The sequence below is a fragment of the Zootoca vivipara genome, chromosome 5 (assembly GCF_965207765.1).
Source record: "Zootoca vivipara chromosome 5, rZooViv2.hap1.1, whole genome shotgun sequence".
Lineage (NCBI taxonomy): Eukaryota > Metazoa > Chordata > Lepidosauria > Squamata > Lacertidae > Zootoca > Zootoca vivipara.
The window spans coordinates 64,520,758-64,545,839 of NC_142588.1; the positions used below are offsets into that span (position 1 = coordinate 64,520,758).

Here is a 25,082-nt window from a genome sequence, read left to right on the forward strand (position 1 = left end):
TTCCTTAAGCTCACATCCACATTTTAAGGCACTGTCATACCACTTCAACAAATATGGCTTCCCACAAAGAATTCTGGGAACCATAGTTTGCTATGGGTGCTGGGGTGTGCAGCTCTGTGTGGGGTTCTCTTAACAACTCTCAACAACCTTAACAAACTACAGTTCCTGGGATTCTTTGGGATATGCCATGTCTAGCGTCAATGTGTGAAAGTTGTTATAAAACTTTAAAAATTCATTCAACTGAAAACTATTACTTAAGCTACTATAGGTATAACATACCTGTTCAATGAGTTTCCTAATCAAATTTGTAGTTCAGGCTCTGCTACTCTTGTTTTGTCCCTAAGACTGTACACTTCCTGAGGTAAAAGGCTTGCTATAACACCAGCAATGTATGATAACTTCTGGATAATTAGTATTAATAATTCAGAAGTGTTTATTTATGCTTATATAGACTTAACTTCCGGATTTTATTTCTTGCTCTTCCTATTGTTGAGGTACTTAAAAAAAAAGACATGGCAATATTAATAAAGAAACTCAGTAAAACCAAAATATTTTCTTACAAAAGCCATATACAGTGAAGTGGGACAACGTTTATGTGATTGATGCTACAGAAGAATCAGATTCACCCCAAGCATAGGAGGTATGGAGCTACGGTTGTATAACAAATTAAAATAAATAAAAGAATCTTACCTAATGCTTTCAAATACTCCTCAAAGTTGTCATTGCTGAGCATTTTCCAATAGCCATTGAAATCGGCAGGCATGGTTGCTGTTTGTCCTCGTCAATATCAAAGCCTTTCAACTTGTGTGTTAATTGTGCACCATACAGCTCAGAGTCTTTTGCTGAGGCCAAGTCTGAACTCCGGTTTCTTTTATCTGTTCTTTCGGCCATGCAGTTATGCTAGTCCCTTTAAGCCGATTAGCGTTGAAGTGTTACCTTTAAATCCCCCCAAATATCTGAACCTTTTAGCTTGCTAATGACAGCAGGATGGCTTGATTTAAATGGACGAGGTCATTGCCCTTCTATACCAAGGGCTGTATGGCCACCGATTAGCTGAGTTTCGATTTTAACTTCTTTCCCTTCCATACGGCTAAGAAAAGAAGATGGCTTCTCCTGATACACCAAATGGCACATCTTAGCGCTGTATGCAGTGGACATACTAGGTGATTCAAGAAGTGGCAAATTATAGTCTCTGGATCGTCTGAGATCGTTGCCCTCTGTTCCAACCCTGTACTCCAAAGAGGTATGAAAGTTCTACCACAAAAAAGGAACTGCATTCTGAATTGCTAAATTTTGCTAAATTTATGAAGGAATCCCTGAGCAATAGGTGTTGGGAAGTAGAACTAGATGGCTTTTAGATGGCGGGAAACGAGCCAGTCATTCCTCATTGAGCCTTGTGGTATTGGACTTGCACCCTGATTCCAGTTATCACCCAGCATCTTCAGCAGGACAGAATGTTTTATTAATCAGCTGAGATAATGTGACATTTTTGCAGCCTGAGAAATAAGCAGTCCTTCACAGAAACCTATTAACTTCAGTGCAAGTAAGCTGGGGGCAGGGCACATGTGTGTCCGCGCACGCACGCACGCGCGCACACACACACACCGTGCAGTACTGCATTATTCAACAATACATTGCTGCTCGAAAGGAATCACTTGAGACCGTAAAGTCTTCTCATCACTTAGGAATACAGCAGGGAAATTCCGAACACGCTGCAGAACAAATAGTTTTCAGTGTAGCAGGAGCTCAAGGTTAAATTAATTGAGTTAAGAATTCCAGGGTATTAGCTGCTGTGCCTCTGGATAAAGGCTAGCTCCTTCTCCCATGGGGCGCAAGGTGGCAGGTTGTAATAATCCAGATTCTCATATGTATTTGATGATGCTTAGTTCAGAGTCATACAGTACTTATTTCATAGACCTAAAAAAAATCTGGAAATAACTACCCATCTTCAAATTCTCCCCATTAACCTCTGATAGGCATCCTGCTGAAAACAACGATGAGCAATGTATAAGAAATTCTGGAAGCCGAGAGGTGGTGGGAGACATCCCCAGAGAAGCCTGCTCTACTTTAAAATCCCGAGTAACAAAGCCTAAGTCATTTGTGGCGCAAGGGGGAAATCTGGCAAGAGAAAATCTGCCAGTGGCGGGCGATTTTTAAATTTAAAACACACAAAGACAGTGAGAACAGAGTTCGCTGCCAAGGAGTGTGGTGGAGTCTCCTTCTTTGGAGGTCTTTAAGCGGAGGCTTGTCAGCCATCTGCCAGGAATGCTTTGAAGGTGTTTCCTGTTTGGCAGGGGGTTGGACTGGATGGCCCTTGTGATATCTTCCAACTCTATGATTCTATGATTTGCAATGGTGTTTGTGAATAACATAAACTTGCCTACAGTGGTACCTCGGTTTATGAACACAATTGGTTCCAGAAGTCTGCTCATAAACTGAAGCAAACTTTCCCATTGAAAGTAATGGAAAGTGGATTAATCCGTTCCAGGCGGATCCACGGAGTACTCAACCTGAAGTGCACTTAACCCGAAGCATGGGTGTAATTGGTTCCGGAAGTCTGTTCATAAACTGAAGCATTCATAAACTGAAGCGAACTTTCCCATTGAAAGTAATGGAAAGTGAATTAATCCGTTCCAGATGGGTCCGCGGCGTTCGTAAACCGAACATTCATAAACCGAGGTTCCACTGTACTTGTGTTAATTTACTAGTGTGGGGCTGGAGCTTTGATGTACAGAGATGCAAGCAGGCTGCCCCTAGAAGGAGGAAGATCACCCAGTGCAAGAGATGAACCCCTGGAGAATGTGGCACAAAAAGCAGGACTGCCAGGAGCCAGTTACAGGTAGGTAGCCGTGTTGGTCTGACGTAGTCGAAACAAAATAAAAAAAATCCTTCCAGCAGCACCTTAGAGACCAACTAAGTTTGTCATTGGTATGAGCTTTCGTGTGCATGCACACTTCTTCAGATGCACACAGCCTGCCAGGAGCCAGGGCTGTGTCGATTTCATGCCCTCACCTCAGGCCACAGGAGCAAGTAGAGTGGTTGCATACCTCAGAACACAGCAAGGTGGCAGGGGAAGATACAGTGTACAGAACGATTCCTGCTGCTCCCCAGAGAAGGAAGAGATGTGTGGTGGCAGCAGCTGACTCCCTATGGAGGGGGACAGAGGCAGCAGTGTGCAAAGGCATGACTCGTGGTTTCAGTTGTCTCTACACGAATGTACAGAGTATGGAAAACAAGCAAAAAGAACTTGAGTTCTTAATACAGGATGACAAATATCACCTAATAGGCATTACTGAAACCTGGTGGGTTGAGACTCATGATAGGAATGTAGAAATTGAGGGGCACAACCTGCTCAAGAGATACTGATCAAACAAAAAGGGAGGAGCAGCAGCAATATATGTGAAGGATGTGCACACTTGTGAAGAGAGATCCATGACCTGGAGCTTAGAAGGCAGATTGAAAGAACGTTAAGTTCCAACATATTCCTCGATTGCCTCTCTAAAATTTCATTTCCCAGAAGGTAGAAGAAGCAACCGGGGGGGGGGGGCATCTCTCTTGGAACTGGTCCTCATCAACAAGGAGGAACTGACAGATGATGTGACAGTATAGGGAACACTGGGATGAAGTGATCGTGTTCTCTTAGGTTTCATTATACACAGGCAAGGGACAACTGAGTGTAGTCAGAAATGCACTCTGAGCTTTAAGAAAGCTTATTTCAAAAGCTTAAGGAGCTATAGGGTAAGATCCCATGGTCAGAAATGCTCAAAGAAACTCCAAGATGGATGGGAGTTTTTAAAAGGTGAAGGCATAAAAGCAGACAATTCCAACAATAAAGAAAAGTGGGAGGTACCTAAAGAAACCACTGTGGCTACATAAGGAGCTTATAGATGGGCTGTGGTGTAAGAAGGTAATGTATAAGAAATGGAAGGGGAAATCATGAAGGAAGAGTATACATGAGTAGCCAACAGTTGCCAGGAGTAGATCAGGCAGGCCAAATCGCAGAATGACTGGCAGCCCCCAATCAATTCTATGGCTATCCTATTGTGAGCAACAGCAACACCTAAATGCTTTAGAATCCCCATGCAATATAAAAATGAACTAAACAAAGTTAAACATAAGCAGGGTTCCATATTCTTTTGTCGGAGAATATGCAGTTTCCTAAATAGCATTCTCTCTGCCTTAGTATCTTGCTCCAGGAACTTACCATTCATTCTGATTCATCTTCTAAAACAGTTCACTATCGTACACATAATATTCAACTTTTACACAGCAGCAAGTATTTTTACAGTAAAAGTCACATGCAAAATAGGTATTTTATGAAGCTGTATGCAAAGCAATGTTTTATATATGGTATTCTGCAGCCACCAGATTATTTCAGAACCATAGCAGACCCACAAAAGAAATTCAACGAGGGAGTGCGGTGAGGGAGTGGATGCATCAATACCTGCCCCCCCCCAAAGCACCATCCCTTATCATCTCACATTGAGCAGGAAGGCTTGAATGGGAGTTTTTTTACATGCTAAATGTACTTAGAATCCTGGTTGTGCAGTGTTATTGGTCACAGAAATACTGCATACTCAGCCAAACATGTGAAGAAACCCCCTTCAGTTGCATCTGGGGTAGAACCAATGGAGATAGACAATGGGGCTGTCTCTTTATTCTCACACACATTGTCTGAACTGCCACGTAGGCCAGAGGAAAGAAGCATCTTTCAGAATTCTGACTTCTCTCTTTGTAACGAGGTTGCGGAAGACATTTTTATAGATGATTCTCTGTGCTTGAGCAGGAAGGCAGGCTAGACTTAGGTCACTGGCACGAACCACGTACAGACAATGCTCCTTTGAAATATTGCCCTGAAGTAATAGAACTCACAACTGTGTCTTCTGGGTTGGCTGGTGTTAAGATGAAATATGCTGGATCCTCTCTTTTGTTTAAAGCTGAGCAGGTGTGCCCCATGGCAGAAAACTGCATTGCTGTAGTACCTGTGTCATTGCAAATCTGTTGTGCCAGACTGGAAGCAGTTACCCTTCCACTGTGCTTAGATCCAGCTCCATGACCTGCTTAATTTCTGCCTGGTGAACTTTGTAACCAAGAACTAGTCTCTGGGTTTGTCTTTTGCTTCCTCCCTCCCGCACCTTTTTCCCTTTTGTGTCATGTATTTTAGATTGTAAATTCACACCTGATCCTTGTTCATTGGATTGCAAGTTATTTCTGAACTTTGTAAGCCACTCTGGGAACCTTTTTCAGCACAACGGCAGAGTTAAAAGACCTTATATAGATTCCACCCACTGAATTTATTAGAAGAACTTGTGAAACACCCATACAGATGTAAAGATGTCAGCTACAGAAAAATATACATTTTCTCTCTTTGCGTCTTTAGAAACACAAATGCTTCAGTGGTAAAATACAATTCACAAGAAATATTATAAGTCCATTTATGAAGTGAGGGTGGAGGAAGGCGTCCTTGCAAATCCAGTGCTGGTAAGTGAGACTACAGGCAACAGCTTGACAATTTTGCAGTAAAGACATTGACAGCATTGTGGCATTGTGATGTGGTGAAAGGCTTACAAAAATAGTTCACAACATCCAAAAAGAAAGAAAAGAAAAACCTGAAACAAAGTCCAGACATAGAATTATAGAATTGTAGAGTTGGAAAGGACCACAAGGGCCATTGAGTCCAATGCCCTGAATTTTGCCCACTATGGGGCTCAAACCCATGACCCTGAGATTAAGAGTTTTATGCTCAATTGGCTGAGCTACCAAGAAAAAAAAAAAGATGATTGTAACATCACAATCCCACACCACACAACGCTGGAAGTAAATCTTACGGAAATCAATGGGGCTGACTTACAAGTGAATTGTTTAGGACCACGTGATATGGGAGCTTGTTTTGATTCACTGTCAATAGTGATACTTAAAATGATAAACTTCTTCGCATAACAGATGGCAAGGCAGAAACCAAATGCAGCAGGCAGTCCTTGTTTTAGATTTCCAGTGCCTATAAATAGACTCCAGTGCTTGCAAGAAACATCAGGTGGAACGAGGACTCTTTTCTTCATTCACTTCAACAAGAGGAAAGACCTGGATCTACATCCCTGTTAAGTGTGCAAAACTGTCCCCAACACTGAAGGTCAGTGGGGAAGTCCCTTTGTGAACAGAGATAGGTTCATTCATCAGTTCTTCACCACCTGTATTATCACAATCAAGCTTACTTTCATTTACAGGCATATTGTTTAGGATTGTCATCCTGATAAGTGGGTAACTTAGGGCTCAACCACACTTCTACCTGCCCTGCTGCTTTTCCCCAGGAAAATCCACTGCTTCCAGCTGAACTGGGGCAAATGTCAGCCGAGTTTTCTCTGAATTGGCATTTGCCCTGATTCCGTGCCAAACAGCGGCTTTTTTGAGGGAAAGAGGTGGGGCAAAGGCAATACTGTTTGGACCCATGCCTAAAAATCATAGGAAAAGTGGAAACCCACTCAGACTCATGATTTCTAGCGGAAGTGAGGAGAAGTCCCATATTACCATCAGTCATTAAGAGGGCTGACGACAGAACAATATCGCTTAAGAGGCTGCAGCAAATTCCCTTCATTTCTTCGTTCAGTCTCATCCGTGTATATATTGTGTTGCTTAATATAGGAAATAACAGAATCTGGAACGAGGTATTTCACACTTTGCCCTTTGCGCAAGGCATGCCTTATGTTTGTGGCACTGATTTCATTTTGAACCCACTCCCTAACCAAGTGGATATTGTGCTGGTACCTGCTTAAAAGTGCTGACTGAGAGATAAACTGAGAAGGATAGCTGCCAATGCGGCTAATACAAACCAACCCAAATTTTCCCACTATTTCTAAAATGTGCTCTTCCTTCCAGAGGTTAGGTGTTTGAAATGTCTTCAGAACATCAGCTCCACACAGAAGTTTTAACTCGGGGACAACTGCAAGAACATAATATCATTTGCATTATTTACTTTTGCTGAAACATCCCCTTTAGATGTTACATTTATATTTGTAGTTTATATGAACACACAGACTTAAAATTCAACCAGCAGCCTGCTAGAATCTACTGAAGCTAAGGCTGCTTAGACAATAAACCTTTGAAGCACATTCTTTCCTCCAAAGAATTCTGGGCACTGTAGTTTGCCTCTCACAGAGTTATAATTTCCAGCAACTCTTAAGAAACCACAGTGCCCAGGATTCTTTGAAAGAATGTGCTTTAAAGGTATAGTGTGCATTTGTAAAATCCTCCATAAAGTGTATTATTTCAAATGGCAAATGGACATAATATACCTTTGCCCACCCGGACCCACCTGTTCCTGTAGTCATCCTTAGAACCCCTCCTGGTTGTGTACACATTCATCCAGCAACAACCAAGAACAAAGCCTTCCCTGTTGTGCCACCAACAATTGGGAGCAGCCTCCCCACTGAAATAAGGCATACTCCAACACTGTTTCACTTCTGAGGCATGTTAGGAACACCTTTCTTTTCTAGCTTCTTCACTGCCTTGTCTACCATTATTTTTTTGGTGTGTGTTTCTAACACGTTCTGTCTCCTTTCATCTTCTTCATAAAGTAAATGGATGCCAGACTAGACTGATCCAGCAGGGCTTATACCCACACCCACACCAATTTAGATAGATGATAGGGTGAAGGATGTGTGTGTGTGTGGAAAAATCCAAACTATAAAACATATTCTGAGGCTTTGGGTCGAGATTTATCTAGCAGGTTCCCTCTGAATAAAGATGCAAGCATCTCTCTTTGACAACCAACATCAAATGCCAACATGGTCAAGCAACGTACAACACACTATCATCCATCATTCCTGACATTAAAAAGTCTATTTTTTAACATTGTGAGAACAGCATAAGGCTCTCTCTTCAGAAAGGCATCAAATCTTGAAACTAGATTGAACAACTAAATGGCTTTTTAAAGAAAGTTGGTGATAGAATCTAGTCTAGAGGGATGAAAAACAGGAATATAATTTCCTTGGACTTTTGCGGGCTACTGTTAAATAATGATCTTGCAGTTTTACAACTGATAATGGTTTTTCTAAACTGAGATTCCAGGAAGAGTGATTCAGTTTCTGTTGCATACCTGAACCTTTTTTTAAAAATTTTTGGTAAGCTTTTGAATGGAATATCTGAATCAATACTGGTAGCAAAAAAGTTATTATAATACTCTATAATACCCTGCCAGAACCGAGTTAGCTATATGAGAAACTGCCATCAGCACAAAGAAAGCAGCTAGCTTTAGCAGCCTGCAAGATCTCATTAAGAGACAAAACTCTCAAACCAAAACAGGTAGGAAACCAACCAGGTTATCTGCCCAAGTTCAACTTGAAATGAAATAAAGATCAAGGGTCTCTTATAAAAAGGAAAAGACTACATACTCTGTATGCGATGCTAAACTCAGTGACCCTTATCAGAGATGCGAAGACCTACTAAAATAAGTTACACAGAAGCAGAAAGTGTTTTAAACTGATAGCAGCCCTTGTAAATATCTCAGAGGACCTTTCAAAGGGAAATAGCAAATAACTGAGATGTTCCCCAAAATGGGAGGCTGCTGTTATACTAACAAGAAAGTAGAGATGTCAGAGAAGCCAGGCTTATTGAGAACTCATTAAAGTCCATCTCAAAGGAGATGCAAGCTTTACAAGGGTCTGGGTTATCATATTTCCTGGTTGACAAATGTTTTGCAGTCACAAGAGTTTTCTCTCTTAGCTGAAGAAAGCTTCTGTATGCCACAGATGATCCAACCCATCCCCTGGAAACTCCTTTAAGGAGTCTTGAAGGGTGGGCTTTTTTGGCAGCCAGACATTGCACAACCTGCTGGATGTTGTCCTTTCAATGTACACTGCAGGAGTAAAAACTAAGACGTGGAAGCTTATTTCCCACGAGTGCTCCATCTGCACCCTCACTATTTACCCTGCAGCCTCTTTCTTTCCCCCTATTTAATGTAATGGTGTGACATTGAATAGAGGGTGATTTAACGAGCCCAAATGGGAATTGTTTTTCTTAGCTGCATACGGTAGTTAGTATTGTTATTGTGAGTATGATCAGAGATCTTCCAAAATTTGTTTCTTGAGCTACATCTCTGCATGCTTAGCGGAGCTTGCCTTTCTCTACAAAAAACTCTTCCTTAAGTTTTTTTTTGTGTGTTTTTTTTAGTGTAGAAAATATAATTTAGAAATAGGTAAGTAAAAGGGGCGTTGCAGATGCTGGGTTGGATCCAGGGCTCCCTCCATTTGTGGAAGAGACTTCTTCATGTTAGAGGAAAGTCAGCATAATTCATGGTTGTGGAATAACCTCCCCTCCAAGGTGAGTCTTGCACCATCATTGTAGGCTTTTTGACAACTGGTCAAAGTATTTGGTTGAGTGGATGCCTTCCATTATCCTGCATTGCTTTTCTGTACTCCTGTTAACTTTGCTGTTGGTTGTTTTTGTGTTTTGGTTTTATGATTTTAATGATAATTTGTACTGGGACTATTTGGAGAAGGGCAGGCTGCAAATAGAAATCATATATCTATATGACCCTGGCCTATGATCCACAGGACAACTGGGATAACAATAGTTACTAACACATTGTGCAAGGTACGTATGGAAATTTTTAGCATCAGGCAAGCCTGTCAACAGCATGGGATAGATTAAACCTAGCTTGGGAGAGATAAGCTAAAAACATTCACTGCTTGCAGGTGGTTGAAGAACATCTGCTGGGGTCTTGACTATGCATTACTAAATAGGAATTAAAAGCTCATTTAGGAGTACATGCAGGGAAGAGCAAGCACAACTTGGGAGGAAGAGAAAAGGGCTAGAAGGGGCTAGAAAGGGAATTAAAACAAAAAAGCATAGTTGTAGTTTTAAATTGAAATTTCGGCATCACTGGAATCCGTAGCATTTTCCAGGTGTTCAGGGAGGTAGGTCATGACACAACCTACGCACATTCATTAGTGTACTGCTTCACAGGCTCTCAAACTACAATTTGAGACATTTTCTTTCATTGGTTTGTGAAACATGAATGTACACGGTGATACAATGGCACTGCTGTGACAGGCTCTACCTCTGCACACTGACATGTACAACTAAACACACAGAAATCTATTTCCCTCTGATTGCAAATTCTGCAAAGTTATCAGCTGCTTGGAGAGAGCCCCCCCCCCCCACATGTAGAGCTGTATGTGCAATGGATGCGAGGGCAATCTTGAGGCATGCTAATGAACCACAGGTAGTTGGTAGGGCAGAACCAGCCACCATGATACCACCAATTCCTGTGTCCACACCTGGGAAGCTGCATCACATACATCTCCCACAGCATTAGTTTCCCGACTTTTGGCCCCTGGCTCCAGCCACAAGCGTAAATAAATGCATGATTTTACTACTTAGGCATGGGTATTAATCTGATAAAGGTGCAAGGCATTATCATGTACACAAGGCACACTACTGAAAGCATTAACAAACCTGTGAGTGATGAAGCAAACGATGCTCCGGCAGCCTTTTCTATGGGCCAATTGTTTTCTCTGGGCAGTTCCTTGATATGGTGTGATTTAAGCAGTTCTTTGTAATGGTGCCTGTGTTAAAATAAAAGGCTCTGTGTAAGGTAATCCTCTCAGAGATACACAAAGCGATTATCTTGCACTTTCAGTTTCTAAAACTCAATCGGCTTTTGTGTACTTCAGGGCTTAATTAGATGGCTGGAGAACTTGCCATATTAATTCTGTGCATTGTAAGATTTGTGTCAATGGCGGCTCACATTCTTGTCCTAACTTGAACATCTTCGATTGACCGTTATTTCTTTTTAATGTTGCTTTTACTCCTCTTGGAGATATAACGCATGTAAAATGGTATCTTTTGTTGGACTTCAGCTTTATAACACACAATAAAATGTAATAAAGATTTCAGGCATTTACAGAATAAGCTGCAAAATGGTCACATAAAAAAATCGCTCCAATTTCAAAAAGAGGAAAACAACAAGAAAGGTCATCGACTAGGCTCGAAGTTCTTCTTTGAGAATGTCCTATAGAATGTTTTACTTTTTATTCTTTTGAATGGGAGGCAACAACAACATTTGGATCCAGGCTGGCAATGAAACCAGGAGGAGCTTTCTAAAAGGTGAGAACATAGAAATATGGAAGGGAACAAACGTAACTCAGCACAGCAAAGCTTTGTCAGGAGATAAGTAAAGCAGATGCCGCACTCAGGGGCGTGAGGCAAAGGTGGCCTGAAGCCAGCAGTGACATCAAAGCTTCTTAGTTGCCCAGACCAGCGACAAGCCTGACCCAGATCCTATTTACAAGGAACAAAGTGTCTCCCATGTGGCCTATTTGCATCAAAAGGCTTCCTTGCTGATGTGACTGGTCTGCTCTGGGGAAGGTTGGATTGGGACATGCTGAATCGTCTCCTCACATTTCCCAGTTGATACCAGTTCAAGACCCACCATGGAGTTGAATACTGAAAAATTCAAACACAAGCCTGCAGCTAAATTCCAGGAGCAAGTTTCTTCTACAATCAGAACCTATACCATTCAATGTCGGTTTGCTTGCTGCAAATTGAACCCACTGCTCTACAGGCATCCAAATGCAAGGAATGTAAAGTGAGCACAATGAATATGGTTGCCAAAGCCCGTAAACAACTATAGAGCTACACTCTAAGCAAGCTGCAAGCAATGTGCAAAACTTATTCAGAGGCCTACAAAGGTTAAGAACAAGCTCAATTCACCTCCATATGAACTTCCTCACACCTGAATAAGCAGCAGGGTTGTAGCTGTTTAAAATGTTAAAGGCAGGAAGGAGGATTTCCCTCCTCTTGCATTCCTCTACTGGGAGATGTGCCAAAGCTTGACATCTTAAGGCTGCAATCCTATCTATATCTATACTCTCCTGGGAGTAAGTCCTACTAAGCTCATGGATGGGGGAATTATTTCTAAGTAAACATGTATAGGGCTGTACTGTAAGTTAGATACATCACAACAAATGCTGATTTGTTTTAACTGGTGTTAATGTTAGTTACAGGTAGGTAGCCGTGTTGGTCTGACATAGTCAAAACAAAATTAAAAAAATCCTTCCTGTAAGGGGAAGGGAATATAGGGACCCCCTCCCCTCATCAGAAGCAGCTCCTCCACAAGCAGTTTGATTACATTTTGCACTTTCGGCAAGCAGTATGTCAATCTACTCATATCGCCTAGCTTTTAAAGCATAAAGAACATACTTGCCAACTTGAATAGGTTTTTTTCTCTTCTCCTGACAATTCTCAACACCTCTTCCCAAAGTCTGGTGTTGATGCTTTCCAGATGTAGCATCACTAGACATTTTACTTATTTATAGAAGTCCTCAAAGATTAAGCAAAGCAGCTTGTGACAACTGCCTAGCAGAATCTGAAGCATTAATTGAATATTGTAATTTTACAGGACAAGGAAGAAGGCATGCATGAACTCTCAAATCAGGTAATGCAAGAGAAATGGAAAGAGAGTTGGATCAAAAGACAATTAAGCAACATTCCTTTCCCCGTATATTTTGTAGAATCAACAGCAATTCCTTCTTGTCAAGACTGAGGAAGGAACAGAATAGTAGTAGTAGTAGTAGTAATAATAATAAACAAAATCTAATTTAGATTCCAGCACTGCAGGGGGCTGGATTAGATGACCCTCATGGTGCTTTCCAACTCTACAATTCTATGATAAGGCAAGATGCAATGCCATTATTGGAGAACTAGAATGTGATCTGTGACAGACATGAATGGTAATTGTCAAGGCATGGAGACAGGAACAAGAGTATGTGCCTGCATAGAGAAAAAGTAAGTTGGAAAAGCAGAATAATCCTTGCACTGTAAACTAGCATAAGGATCAGTACAATAGAATGGTAAGCAGGTTTTCAGTGCCTTCAGAAGCGAAAAGTACAAGTGCGTAAAAGGAGGACTGTGCCTCCTAGCTCCATGGGAGAAAAAAGTAGAGAGACATCCGAGATGAACTCTGGGAAAGAGAATTTTGGCTTCTTTTATGAATCAGTTCTGCAGGACTATGACAAGAATATCCAAAGACTACAGAATGAGAAAATATCCAAGTGACATTTGTTGCAATGAAGCACAATGTACCCAAGCCTACCAAAATTAAGCCTCCAGAAGCCATACATTAGCATACAACTAGGTTCACTATTTTAAACTGATGCATATCAAAAGATCATAGAATCATAGAGTTGGAAGAGACCACAAGGGCCATCCATTCTAACCCAGATGATTGAAGCAAGCAAGCCAAAACTCAAGAAAGCACCCAGATTTTTTGGGGGGGGGGCGAGAACAGGGGGAAGGAAATCCAGGATCCCTAGCTGAGTTAAGACTGGCAGACATTTGATCTGCATAGGTGTTTTATTGAAATGTAAGACAAAAACACTGAAGCATACAAAGGATACAGGCCTTCCTGTGATCAAATGAGCTTTGACACAGCCCTCCAGTTTTGTGCCTGCCATGCCACAGCAATGAAAAATCCATTCAGACACCCATTCTAAGCCATCTTTGTTATTGATGAGAATGCCAGACAAAGTTTTCCTTATATGAAGCAAAAAAAACAAAACCAAGGCGGGTCTTCTAAGGACTTCAGGTTGTTCAACACATAGCCTTAGAAAGCACAAGAGACTTGGCATGAGGAGCAGAATATAAATTTAATCACAGGAAAGCGAACAGCATCTGTCTGGAAGGAGGGAAAAAATACTACCAAAAGACATTTGAATGAAGCAGACACCAGGGAGTCATGGCTGTAAATGAACCTCAGACAACGAAACAGATAGCTGGGAGGTACCATTTCATCACCAGGTATCTCACAGGTGCAGGATCCCTTCATATGTTAGTGAAGGGGTTCACACAGAGAAAGGGACAATGGTTTTGTGCAGCTGGCCCTGCTTCCCACATCATAGTTTACCCCAGACCCACCCCCAACATCCTAGGCATGGATGAGTATAGCTGGGCAAGGCTGAGTACATAGTTCTTCTCTACACACAAAGGCTTTCCTAGGAACTGAAGTCTGCACCATCAGGACCTCAGGGATGCCCATATATGCCTAAACGGCAAGGTCTATGTCCATAGGCTTCCCCAGTTCAGATGCTTATGAGTGTTACAACCTGTTGTAGATTGGGAGGGGAAAACTCTCTTTAGAAGGAGGTACATTAACAATGTATTCCTATGCACAGGGGGATGTTTACTCCCAGGTTAAATGTGAATAAGCTCCACTAAATACAATGGCAATTCTGGAATAAACATACAGAGAACTGAGCTGTAAATACGTAACACACACACTCTAATAAAGTGATTGGTAGAAACATCTATACAGCCTTCCTGTTAGAGAGGAACACTGCATTACGAGGAGGGTAACTGGACTCACCTTTGAAGTTCATCCATTTGGTTAAAAAGTGTTAGTTTTCAAACACCAAAGGATATTTTCACTCAATGTTTACAGTGGCTTAGGTAGGCATGTCCAAAGTCTGTTTCGGGGGCCTAATCCAGCCCACTAGTTGGTTTAATCTGGCCCCTATGGCAGTTTATTTCCTGGGGTAACATCCTAAAAAAACCCTCAAACCTCAACAACTTCAACCCTAAATAAGCTCAACAACTTCAATGCTAAAAAAGGGTCAACAACTTTGGTTGCCCATTTGGTCAACCCTCACGGCCCTTCACTTCAACAAATCTGGCCCTCTTTGAAAAAAGTTTGGAAACCACTGGCTTAGATAAAAGTTACCTAGTACATGTGATAAGTTGCTGCACACTAACATGTTGATGCTAAGGGAGAGCTTCTACAAAAAATAATAATCTAAGTTTATTTCTACAGGTATGACTCAAAGATTATGAGAAAATATTGCTCCCCTACCTACTCTGAGCTACAGGCCCAATTTGTTGGCTTTGAAGAACATACATGTTTAGCTAGCAATAATCTAAAATAGCAAAATATTTATTTAGCTTTTCCTGTTATGCCATGATTGGAACTGTATACAGTGCTTAGAGTATTCTTCACTCAGGAAGGTTATTGTTGTAATGAAATATACATAACAAGATAACACAGCTTCCAGGCTTTACATTTAACCCTCCGCACTGTGTATGTGTGTGTGTGTGTGTGTGTGTGTGTGTGAAACCATCCAGTGGCCTGGTGGGCTTTAGAACTCCTTTAACAGCTCTTGGCTCCTTCCCTGGGAGATGAGCCACTTCTTCTCTGCAAAGCAGCCTGCCAACTTTACATTTCCCCTAGTCCTTCTCAAGACATTTTTGGTACACCGAAAGCCCAGATTTGTAAAAATGTAGCATAAGACCCCACTCGCTTGAATTTCCTTAGCTCATTCTGCCCTTGGCATATAATTTCGTAGTGCTGGCAAAAGATTCCTAAAATACAGCTTATCTGAGATACCCCATGATTCTTTTGATCATCCAATGCAGAAGCAACACACACACAGACACATCATTATTACCTGAGAACCACTACAGTCTCACTCCATTGCCTTTGCTCACTCTCCCAAGGGTCCACTCTGATCCAGTCGGAGGTCTCCAGTGCAAGTTGAGCCATGGCTACTCGATGCTTTGCTGCTGCCAAACCTTGCTTTCCATAGTCATCATTAACTGGTGAAATTATACCTCCAATCACTCGATACTTTCCTTGGTACAGAGAGAAAACAGAAGGTGGGGGGGGGGCAATCATTGTATATGTTTTGTAATGGTGATAAATGAGGAAATGAAAATTATGTAAACAATAAAAAGCATTGTTCCCTCTCCTTGGCGATTAAACTGTTCTAAGTTCTATTACTGAAGCGTCAACTCCATTAGATAGTACTAAAAGGAAAAGTGGATGTGTGTAAAACCTTCTGCAAATAGAAACATTTTTCATTTATAATGCATAGGATTAGACAGACTGGAGATAAGGCTAATGAATTTTTAGTTCTAGCAACTGTACCAGAACAGTTTCAAGATAGCGCAGTTGATGAACGTTTTAATTGACCAGTGTTTATTTCTTAGTATCTGATGCATACTAGGTAACAAGATTATCATGCCTTATCCACATGCTGAAGGAATAATGCCATGTTTCTGTAGATCTTTTCTGCCACTCTGCTTAATAGTGCACAGCAAAGCAAATCAGGACAGTCAAGGGAGAAAATGGTTAGTAAGAAAGGTTTTTCAGACCAAGACCAGAATGCTGTGAAAGAAAAAGAGAGAAATCTTTAATTGGGCTTATCTGCGACAAAGATCTCCATCCATATGATTGACCACGTTAATTAAAATGGAAACAGAAGCCCTTATTCTTCAACAGCGCAATGAAATCTTTGATGTAATAAGATTTTCAAGGCAGGCCCTAATGTCCTCAATTGAGGTTGGGGAAAATCAATATGATGTTTTCCTAAAACTTATCAAATTTATCCAAGTATAAACAGCAAAGGAAGCCTGCAGGAAGACAAGCTTTCATCCATCTGTTTCCCAACACTCTGTGGTGCATGAAAATGTCCAGCTAAATAAATAATCACAAATATTTTCATGGATTAACTTTGGCAACAACGTCAACCTACAACTAATCAAATAAACAGCATTACTTATTGTGAACATGTGAAGCTCCACTGAGTGCAGCGCTGTCTGCTGACTGATAACAGCTCTTCAGATCTTGAGGGGTCCTTCATGAGATGCTGGGGACCCGGTCTGGGACCAAATTAATGCAAGATGTGCATACCACCACTCAGCCAACGATACCTTCCCCATTGCCTTCTTTATGTGCTCCACAGTTCATCACTGCAGTTCTACGCTTTATTGATTTTTCTAGTTTGCGCTTTTTTATAGTTATTGGGTGGTAGTCAGCAAAATAACTGCACCAGTGCAAGGATTAGTGTTAGCACTATGGGATTTGCCCCTCTCCTTCCCATGTGGTCCCCAAATCTGCTCTGGGTAGTTGGGAGAACCACTGAAACAGATTTAGGGGCTGCACCGGGGGAGGAGAGCAGGAGAACATTCTATTGTTCAAGAAGAAATATTTGCACTGTTGGAATCCACCTCAGTGCTACACTGAACACAACCCATTGTCATCTGACTTCCCTTCTAGCTGGAGCTGCTCATTTTAGGCTAGAGCAGCCTATGAATTTTAAAGCTCCTCTTGGTATAATTTAACCAGCTGTAAATTTTGCCGGTATCCAGGAAAAGATCTCTAAAAAATATTATTGCCTAATGTGAGCCCTCACCCTATAAGAAAGTAGCAAAATCCTTATCTATCTTCTTGGCATGAGTCAAATTATTGCTCTGACATTTTTGCAAAATCTCAGGGTTAGCAGATGCTTGGGAATGTTTTCTAGCATATTTTTGTAAGTAGAGGCTATACACGAACTACCCATGATAGATGATTTTTCTAATCTTTTTTTTAGTAGGTTCCAGTAATGGGCACTCTAGACTTTGCCAGAGTAATTTATGGCTTCACTTCAGATCTACACTTTAATAGAAAGTGCGAACCTTTCTATTAAAGTAAAAAAACAAAAACAAAAAACAAAAACCCTGAAATGAGGTCATAAAGTGCCATCATGTTTATTGCTGACCAATTACTCCAGGTCATGCTCGCTACAATTAAAGTTAAAAAGTACCGTAGTTCCCCTACTTGTAGCCTGAGGTAGAAAAATAAAAGCATGCCTGACTTGTATGTTGATTCTGCAGCCATTCTAAATGTAAGGTTAGCTGTCTTGAATGTGAAAGAATGTGTAAAAAATTAAAAGCTACCTCTTTCAGACCAAGGGCTCATTCAAACATTCCTGCAGTAGCATCAACACCAGTTTTCAAAGTCCTTCAATGCCTTCTAAGAGGGCATCTATAGCCAGGCCAAATCTTAGATCACAGTTTATTCCTACCTACAGCATGAAAAACCCAACTAGAGTCACTGTGGTGGTAGAGATTTGGGGGAATCGCCCAGATTCCAAAGCAGACTCACATGATTCGATCTAGTCCACTCCTGAATGGGATTGGACCATGCATCCTCACCAGAAATCTGCAGTCATGCAGAACCCTCCATAAGGCAATAAGTGGACTGGCACAATGCCTGGTCTCTTTCTTTTACATTTTTTTTTTAAAAAGCAAATCTAGTTGGTTAGTGTGTGGTGCTCCTTGCCACCATGTGCTACTGGTATGTACTGAAATACTGCAAGTCCGCCTGAGACTTTTACATGGGGATAGGCATGTCACATCCAACTCCAAGCAAGGGATCATCAAGAAGACTTGCAATATTTCAACATGGTGGTTCAGCAGTGCAAAACACTACACATGTGCATTCTGGTTAGTGATTATGTTTTATTTTTTGCTTTTTTGTTTTTTTGTTGAAATGTTTGAAAATTAATAAATATTATTTGAAAAACAAATCAAAAACAAATGTCTACAATCTGTTTAAAATGTAAATACACATTTCTCATGCTTTTTTTTAATCAACAAAAAAACCAGACGAGATCTATACAAACCTGACATGGAAATGCAAATAGGTCAAAACATTAATCCCTTGGCTGCATTTACACAGCAGTTTATTTTTTTACAGACATTTCTCTAACTGTTAATTTCTGCATTATATCTGAGCTTTCACAACATAAAAGCCACTTATGAAACTATAGTGGAATATAGCACATGTTTAGCACTCATTTCCATATTATTTGCAAACAGGGCTCCCCCCCCTCCGGAAGCAAATAACACAATAATGAGCAATAAACTTGTACTATATTCCACTATAGTTTCAGAAGTGGCTTTTTTGTTGTATGAAAGTTCAGATATATACTGCAGAACTTAACAGGGAAAAGTCGTGAAAATGGAATAAAGCACCATTTGAATGCAAACCTGCTGGTTTGTGGGTGGGGGTGGTTAGACCAGGGGTCCCCAGACTACGGCCCCCGGGCCAGATGCGGCCCAATTAGCCTCCCAATCCGGCCCGCGATGACCCCCGCCGCCCGCTGCCGCCGCCCGCTCTTACGACGCGCAGCGCGGCGATCTTCAAAATCGGCAAAAAATCGCCGAAAATGCTTTGTGCGCATGCGTATGGGCCTCTCCCGACCCAGAAGAGGTCATTTCCGATGCACTTCCGGGTCGGGGGAGGCCCATACGCATGCGCACAAGCGATTTTCGACGATTTTTTCCGACCGTGTGCGTGTGCGCATGCGCACGGGCGCGCACTCCCCCGCCCTCCGGCCCGCCGCGCGGTCGGCGCGGCGGGCACCGGCCCGAAGCCCGGTAAGTCTGGGGACCCCTGGGTTAGACCATAGTTGAGGGCATGCTATGCAGGGAAGGATTTGCAAGCCTCGCCTGGGCAATCTGATAACTTCCTGCATTCCCAGATGAGTCACCGAGAGCAAGACAACAGCAAGTTACAGTCATACCTTGGTTTAAGTACTCTTCGGTTTGAGTACTTTCAGTTTAAGTACTCCGCGGACCCCCCTGGAATGGATTAATCCACTTTCCATTACTTTCAACGGGAATGTTCGCTTCAGGTTAAGTACGCTTCAGGTTAAGTACAGACTGCCGGAACCAATTATGTACTTAAACCTCAGGTACCACTGTATATCAGTTGTAAAGGATCCTTTTCGGTCATGCAGCCACACACTTGCATTTGGCCAGGGCGGCCAGTCTGCACCTATGAACCTGACCCTGCCTCTGTCACTTTACTGCTTTGGGGATACAGCTTAATGATCACATCATCTCCAGGAAAGCATTCGAAGAAGAGAAGTCATTCCTGTGGATTGCAGCTGGTGCAGAGCCAGCAATGCAGTTATACTCTTTACTCTTTTCTCGCTGCATATAAGAGCTGGATCATGTTTTATGTGCATAATGGATACAAAGATTGGAAACACTGAAGGTTTTAGATATAATTCCTATAGGTGTTTGCAGGAGAGGAGAATATTTCTCACTATTTAATGGCTTTGTTTGGTTAGCAAAGCTACACCAAGAATAGGAACGTAAAGTAACAATGATTTTTTATATATTTTTTATGTCTTTCTGCACCTTCTAAGCTCTGAAGGTTTGAAAAAGGCACTGTTGCCATCTTAAATAGAATTATCACAGATTACACTCTAACCTTTTCTCCAGATTACATGGAAATACCTTATCATGCAGTATTTAATTTCCCCAAGTTTCATTCTGTAATGGAAAATCAAAGTTAAACCCATGCCAGCAACTGCTGTGACATTAATTAAATCTGACACTAACCTGGCACCTGGGATCAAGCATTTTATTCTTTCAGTTGCATAGCTGTTGGTTTAAATATGTTGCAAATCCCTGGCAAAAAGGTGGAGGGAAAGGAGGTGTATTACATAGGATGCAGCCCCCTTGCTTTTATCAAGTGTCTGGGATCCTCATATGCATTCAGCACCTGTTAATGAGGATTAAAGGGCAATTTCTCATACTGTTGCTATTATATCTTGCTGCTGGAAAGGACCTTACATTTGCTGGCAAGCAGTGGACAGATATCTGTTCCAAGTAGAAGTGACAGTCTTCAGGAAGAATACACAGCTGGACAGCTGGATATGCAATGGGATTTTGCAACATACATCACATCATCTTGTGGCTACTCCCGAAGAAAACAACACACAGATGAAGAAAGCCCTGATGCTTGGGCCACAAGGACCATGGCCAGATGGCTTGTTCTGCACTAGGACAGAGATGGCCCCTTAGGATACATCCACATGGCCAGCCACTGGTCATTTTCGCCAGATGGCCATGGGCCATTCGTGCAGATACCCAGCCCATTGTGATTTACAGAAAATCAGGGCAATGAACCATTCTCTATGCATCTTTTCTGCCTCCTGTGATCTTTGGTACTCCTATTGGTACTCCAATTGAGTTCCTACGCACCCCCTGCATGGAGCTTGTACCTCCTTCAAGGGAGACAACCTGCCTGCAGTTGGTCTATACAGAAGTCCTGTGCTACCCTTTCCTGGTTACTAACCTGCCCCATCTCCTTTATCATAGAAGCTTCTTAAAATAAGATTTTTAACACTGAAAATGCTGTTGCAACTAACCCAAACACTCAATTTCTTTTAGCAGATATTTAAAGTTGATTATTACCCAATCCTAGTATTCCACATAATTTCCTTCCTTTTTTAAACATGACTACTCATATCCTTAAAGGCTCCAGAACCTTATTAGTTAATTAGTGTTCAGCATTCTACTCTATTCTCAATTGGTAAATGACCAGAAATATGTCAAACCAGAACATCCTTGTATTCAAGAAATGTTAATGATAACACTTAAACCTTCAAATTAGATTAAATGCTCCTTAGAGAAACTCATAACTTGTGATCAGGGAAACTGGCACACAATGTTGCACTGTAATCTTTGGGTGAAATCCCAAGCGGGAGGCGGTCTTTTTGCCCCACAGTAAACAAAATGGATGAGTACTTTATTTTCTATCTAATATATTGACTGTACATAATTAAGTTAATGTAACACAACTGTTACATGGTCTACTGTTCATTTGGAAAAGAAGAGCATAGTGGAACTTACTTGCTTATGCCATGGTGGTAATTAAGTAATACTGAACATCATCACAACACCTTCAGACTCTCCATAGCTTCCCAGACCCAATACATTTCCTGGAATACCTAGGGAAACTTTGCTTACCCACTTGTCTTCAGTGGCATTTTCTTTCTGATCCCTACAAATCAATGGAGAAATCTGGCTAATTTTTTTTTTGTCCCAGCAATAGTAGCCACGTGAGATGGCTTAAGACGACTTCTTTATATAGGAAGCATTAGTGTGAAACTGAACTTTTGGAGATGAGCAGCAACCCAACAATGGAAACGGCATATAGAATACAATACCAAGATCATCATCATACATTGCAACAGACCATGTTTCAAAACATAGTTGAATGTGTAAGCCTATCCACCTCCCGCCAAGAGTGTGAAATTAGAGCAGACTTGCCCAGACACTGTGAATGGGAGGGACCGACTATAAAGTAAAACTAATAGTATTCAAAATTTCTGAGCAGAAAGATCACATGTGCTTCAAAAACAACAACAACCCCTGGTCAAATTATGTGCCATTGTGAAACAAGTAGGCTGAAAGAGGAATTATGTTGGTATGTTTGCATAGGTGAAGTATGCATTCCTTCCAAAATAATGAGATCATAGGGTTAAGGGACTTTAAAAAATAGCATGCTGTCAGATCTGAGTGTTACAGCTTGATCTAAGACTTGCTGAGCAGGCTAATAAAGCTTCAGACACAACCATTGCTCAAGTACAAACTATCCCTCAAGATAAACATACATTCAAGTGGTGTGATTCAGGTATGGCTGATGTGCAGGCAAAAATATTTAGGAGTGAATATGTTCTGGTAAATAATGTTTGTTCGAGTTGGTAAGAAACTGACCACAACTGCCTTTTTGCCAGCTTATTTTTGAGGTTTCCTCCGGTCCACACAAAGGCAGATGAGGAGGAAATGAATTTATGAAGAGAGGCATACTCCACATGTTTCATGATAGAAGAAAAGAAAACAATGAGAAAATGACAGAGCAATCTTCATATCATTATAATACAAGCCACCAATATTACAGATCCTTGGTCTGAAAGGTAATTTTAAACCATCAGCACATTGTTCTTGGATTTATTAAAGCATATCTGCCGAACAGGTGGCAAAACCATGGGATGTGTTGATTTGACTGCTACACATGTTCATTTGCAAGTTCATTAGATTTATCAGAACAGGCAAAATTGCATATCCGTTCTTTTCAGTGAAGGAGTAGCAAGCAGCATGGGAGATCTAGCAGCTAATGTTAGAGGGAAGAGCTCTAAGCTCAGTGGTAGAGCCCTTGCTTTGATGCAAAAGGTTCCAGGTTCAATCACTGGCATCTTCAGCTCAGGTTGGGAAAGGGATCCATCTTGAACCCTAGAGAACCTCTGCTAGTCATGTGTAGGCAATACTGAGTTAAATGGCACAACGCCTAACATGATGTTTGCGAATATCGTATCTTCCTAATGTTAGAGACCAAGTCGGCTTCTGGTTTACATTTTTCTCATCTTCCCTTTACTCTTTTCTCAATTCCTTCTAGTTCAGACCAAAAGATCCATCTAGTCCAGCAGTTGGTTTCTAATAATTGCCTGCCAAATGTTAATATGGTATACATCTCCAATATTCATCTTAGCCAAGAAATGCCTGCTTATGGGTAGATAAGGATTATACAAAAGGATCATCTAAGCCCACAATCTGATGCTTTTTATATATATGCTGGCCTCCTGCCCCACTGGTGGCCAAAAATGAATAAATTCAAGAAGGGAGTGAAATAAAACCACGCATGTTGTTATTATCTAACCCAGAGCACTAGGTGAGTGGTCTTGTATTTTTCATCTTCCCTCAGGCCTACATCTTACATTCCTTTCATTAGGTAGACTGAAGCACTCTATAAAGAAGATTTCATTAAAGGTAAAATACATAGAAAAGATAGATCATTTCTGACCATCTTTAAACTGTAGGAAGCAATGGAAGATAATAAGAGCACAGAGGAACATGAGCATCTGAGAGCATTAGCACTAACAGATTGCAAAAAAGATATTTGGCACCATCAGCATGGTACTAAAAGGCACTTGTAGAACAAGGAATTGAATCGCATTATGAGACGAAATATCTAGCCATGCATGACAAGGCATGAAAAGTTAAATAATGTTTCACATGAGTACTAATAAAATACAAAGGGGTGCATTACTCTCATAGCTATTCACTGGTGTATAGTCACATCCATTTTATTTAGGAAGTAACTTCATAAAATTTGCCCATTGGTGTGAATAGAGGAGAGAGAAATCCACTTAACATACACAGCCAAAGTTGCTTGGCAGGGATGAATAGGATGCTGTGCTGTGCTTGGAATGGCAAAAATGAAAAAGAAAAGAAAGAGTTTATACAAGTGTATAAAAAGTTACCAAAGGAAACTCCTAAAGGGATGGGCCCGATCCCCAACACTACAAGTTCATATTTGCACAATTAGGGATTCAATAGGGTTCAATAGACTCACAGATTTCCCTTTCCCTCTAATGTCCCATCATTTTGCCTACTTGCATGCATGTGCATGTGCAAGTAAAACAGGTGGTGCTGAAACATCCCTATAAAAACTCTCAATGTACGGGCAGTGCGCACAGAATCTGTTTATCATACTTACTGTCTCCCTTATATTCATAGCTGTGGGTTAAACCACAGAGCCTAGGGCTTGCCAATCAGAAGGTCGGCAGTTCAAATCCCCATGATGGGGTGAGCTCAGTCCCAGCTCCTGCCAACCTAGCAGTTTGAAAGCATGTCAAAGTGCAAGTAGATAAATAGGTACCGCTACAGCAGGAAGGTAAATGGCGTTTGTGTGCTGCTCTGGTTCGCCAGAAGCGGCTTAGTCATGCTGGCCACATGACCTGGAAGCTGTACGCCGGCTCCCTCGGTCAATAACGTGAGGTGAGCAACGCAACCCCAGAGTCGGTCACAACTGGACCTAAAGGTCAGGGGTCCCTTTACCTTTTTTAATGTACTCTAAACCATGAAGAAATGGATTTCAAGAATTAGCTGGAATACTGTGAAAACGGGTTCACTGGATTTGATGCAGACCAAGTTAGTTGCACGAAAGCCAATTGAAATAATTGGGAAAAGGCATGCCTAATTTAAGCCGCAACAGTGGTAATGAGACTCAAGCACAACTAATGTGATCTGGATCCAGCACATGGATTCTGACTTGATGACCAGAGCTCTTTTTGTTACAAGGAAGTGTCTTCATTTAGGGCAATTTAAGAACCTGTCTTGAGCAAAGAACAGTGTCTGTTTTTACTGCCATGACACTGAAGAAAGTGATGTGGGCCTAAACAGCTCCACACAATGCACCCCCCCCCACAAATGCCAGGGTGCCATTACCAGGACCAGTTCCTGTGTGCTTTCAAGTATGCAGGGTCAGAGGGCCACAGCCAAAGCCTCCTGATCAACCAAGGGTCAAACTAGATGTAACATTAATTGAATACATGAATGTGAACTTATGCACATTTGTTCACTATATAAATAGCAGCCTAGGGTATAAGTCTTGGGCCTCAGTACCAATGGTGTCAATGGAAGCTTCCCTAAAATGCAAATAGCTTCAGAAAGGGTTTTTTTTTTGTCAGGAC

At 41.4% G+C, this 25,082-nt stretch overlaps 2 protein-coding genes across 4 annotated transcripts in view; both read right to left on the reverse strand.

Annotated features, from left to right (window-relative positions):
- Nucleotides 1-2,628, reverse strand: part of RBP1 (retinol binding protein 1) — a 38,677-nt gene extending 36,049 nt beyond the window's left edge. Inside the window, exon 1 of the mRNA XM_088670818.1 lies at nt 691-2,628. Within this exon, the coding sequence (XP_088526944.1) occupies nt 691-763 (73 nt within the window). The 5' untranslated portion in view covers nt 764-2,628. The remainder of the gene's footprint in view (nt 1-690) is intronic.
- Nucleotides 2,629-5,275: 2,647 nt separating this feature from the next.
- The window catches only part of NMNAT3 (nicotinamide nucleotide adenylyltransferase 3), a 39,204-nt gene continuing 19,397 nt past the window's right edge, over nt 5,276-25,082 (reverse strand). For all 3 annotated transcript variants that reach the window (XM_035133412.3, XM_088670816.1, XM_088670817.1), the window contains exons 3-5: nt 15,435-15,618; nt 10,453-10,562; nt 5,276-6,937 (exon numbers count right to left, since the gene is read on the reverse strand). In XM_035133412.3, the coding sequence (XP_034989303.1) occupies nt 6,528-6,937; nt 10,453-10,562; nt 15,435-15,618 (704 nt within the window). In that variant the 3' untranslated portion in view covers nt 5,276-6,527. The remainder of the gene's footprint in view (nt 6,938-10,452; nt 10,563-15,434; nt 15,619-25,082) is intronic.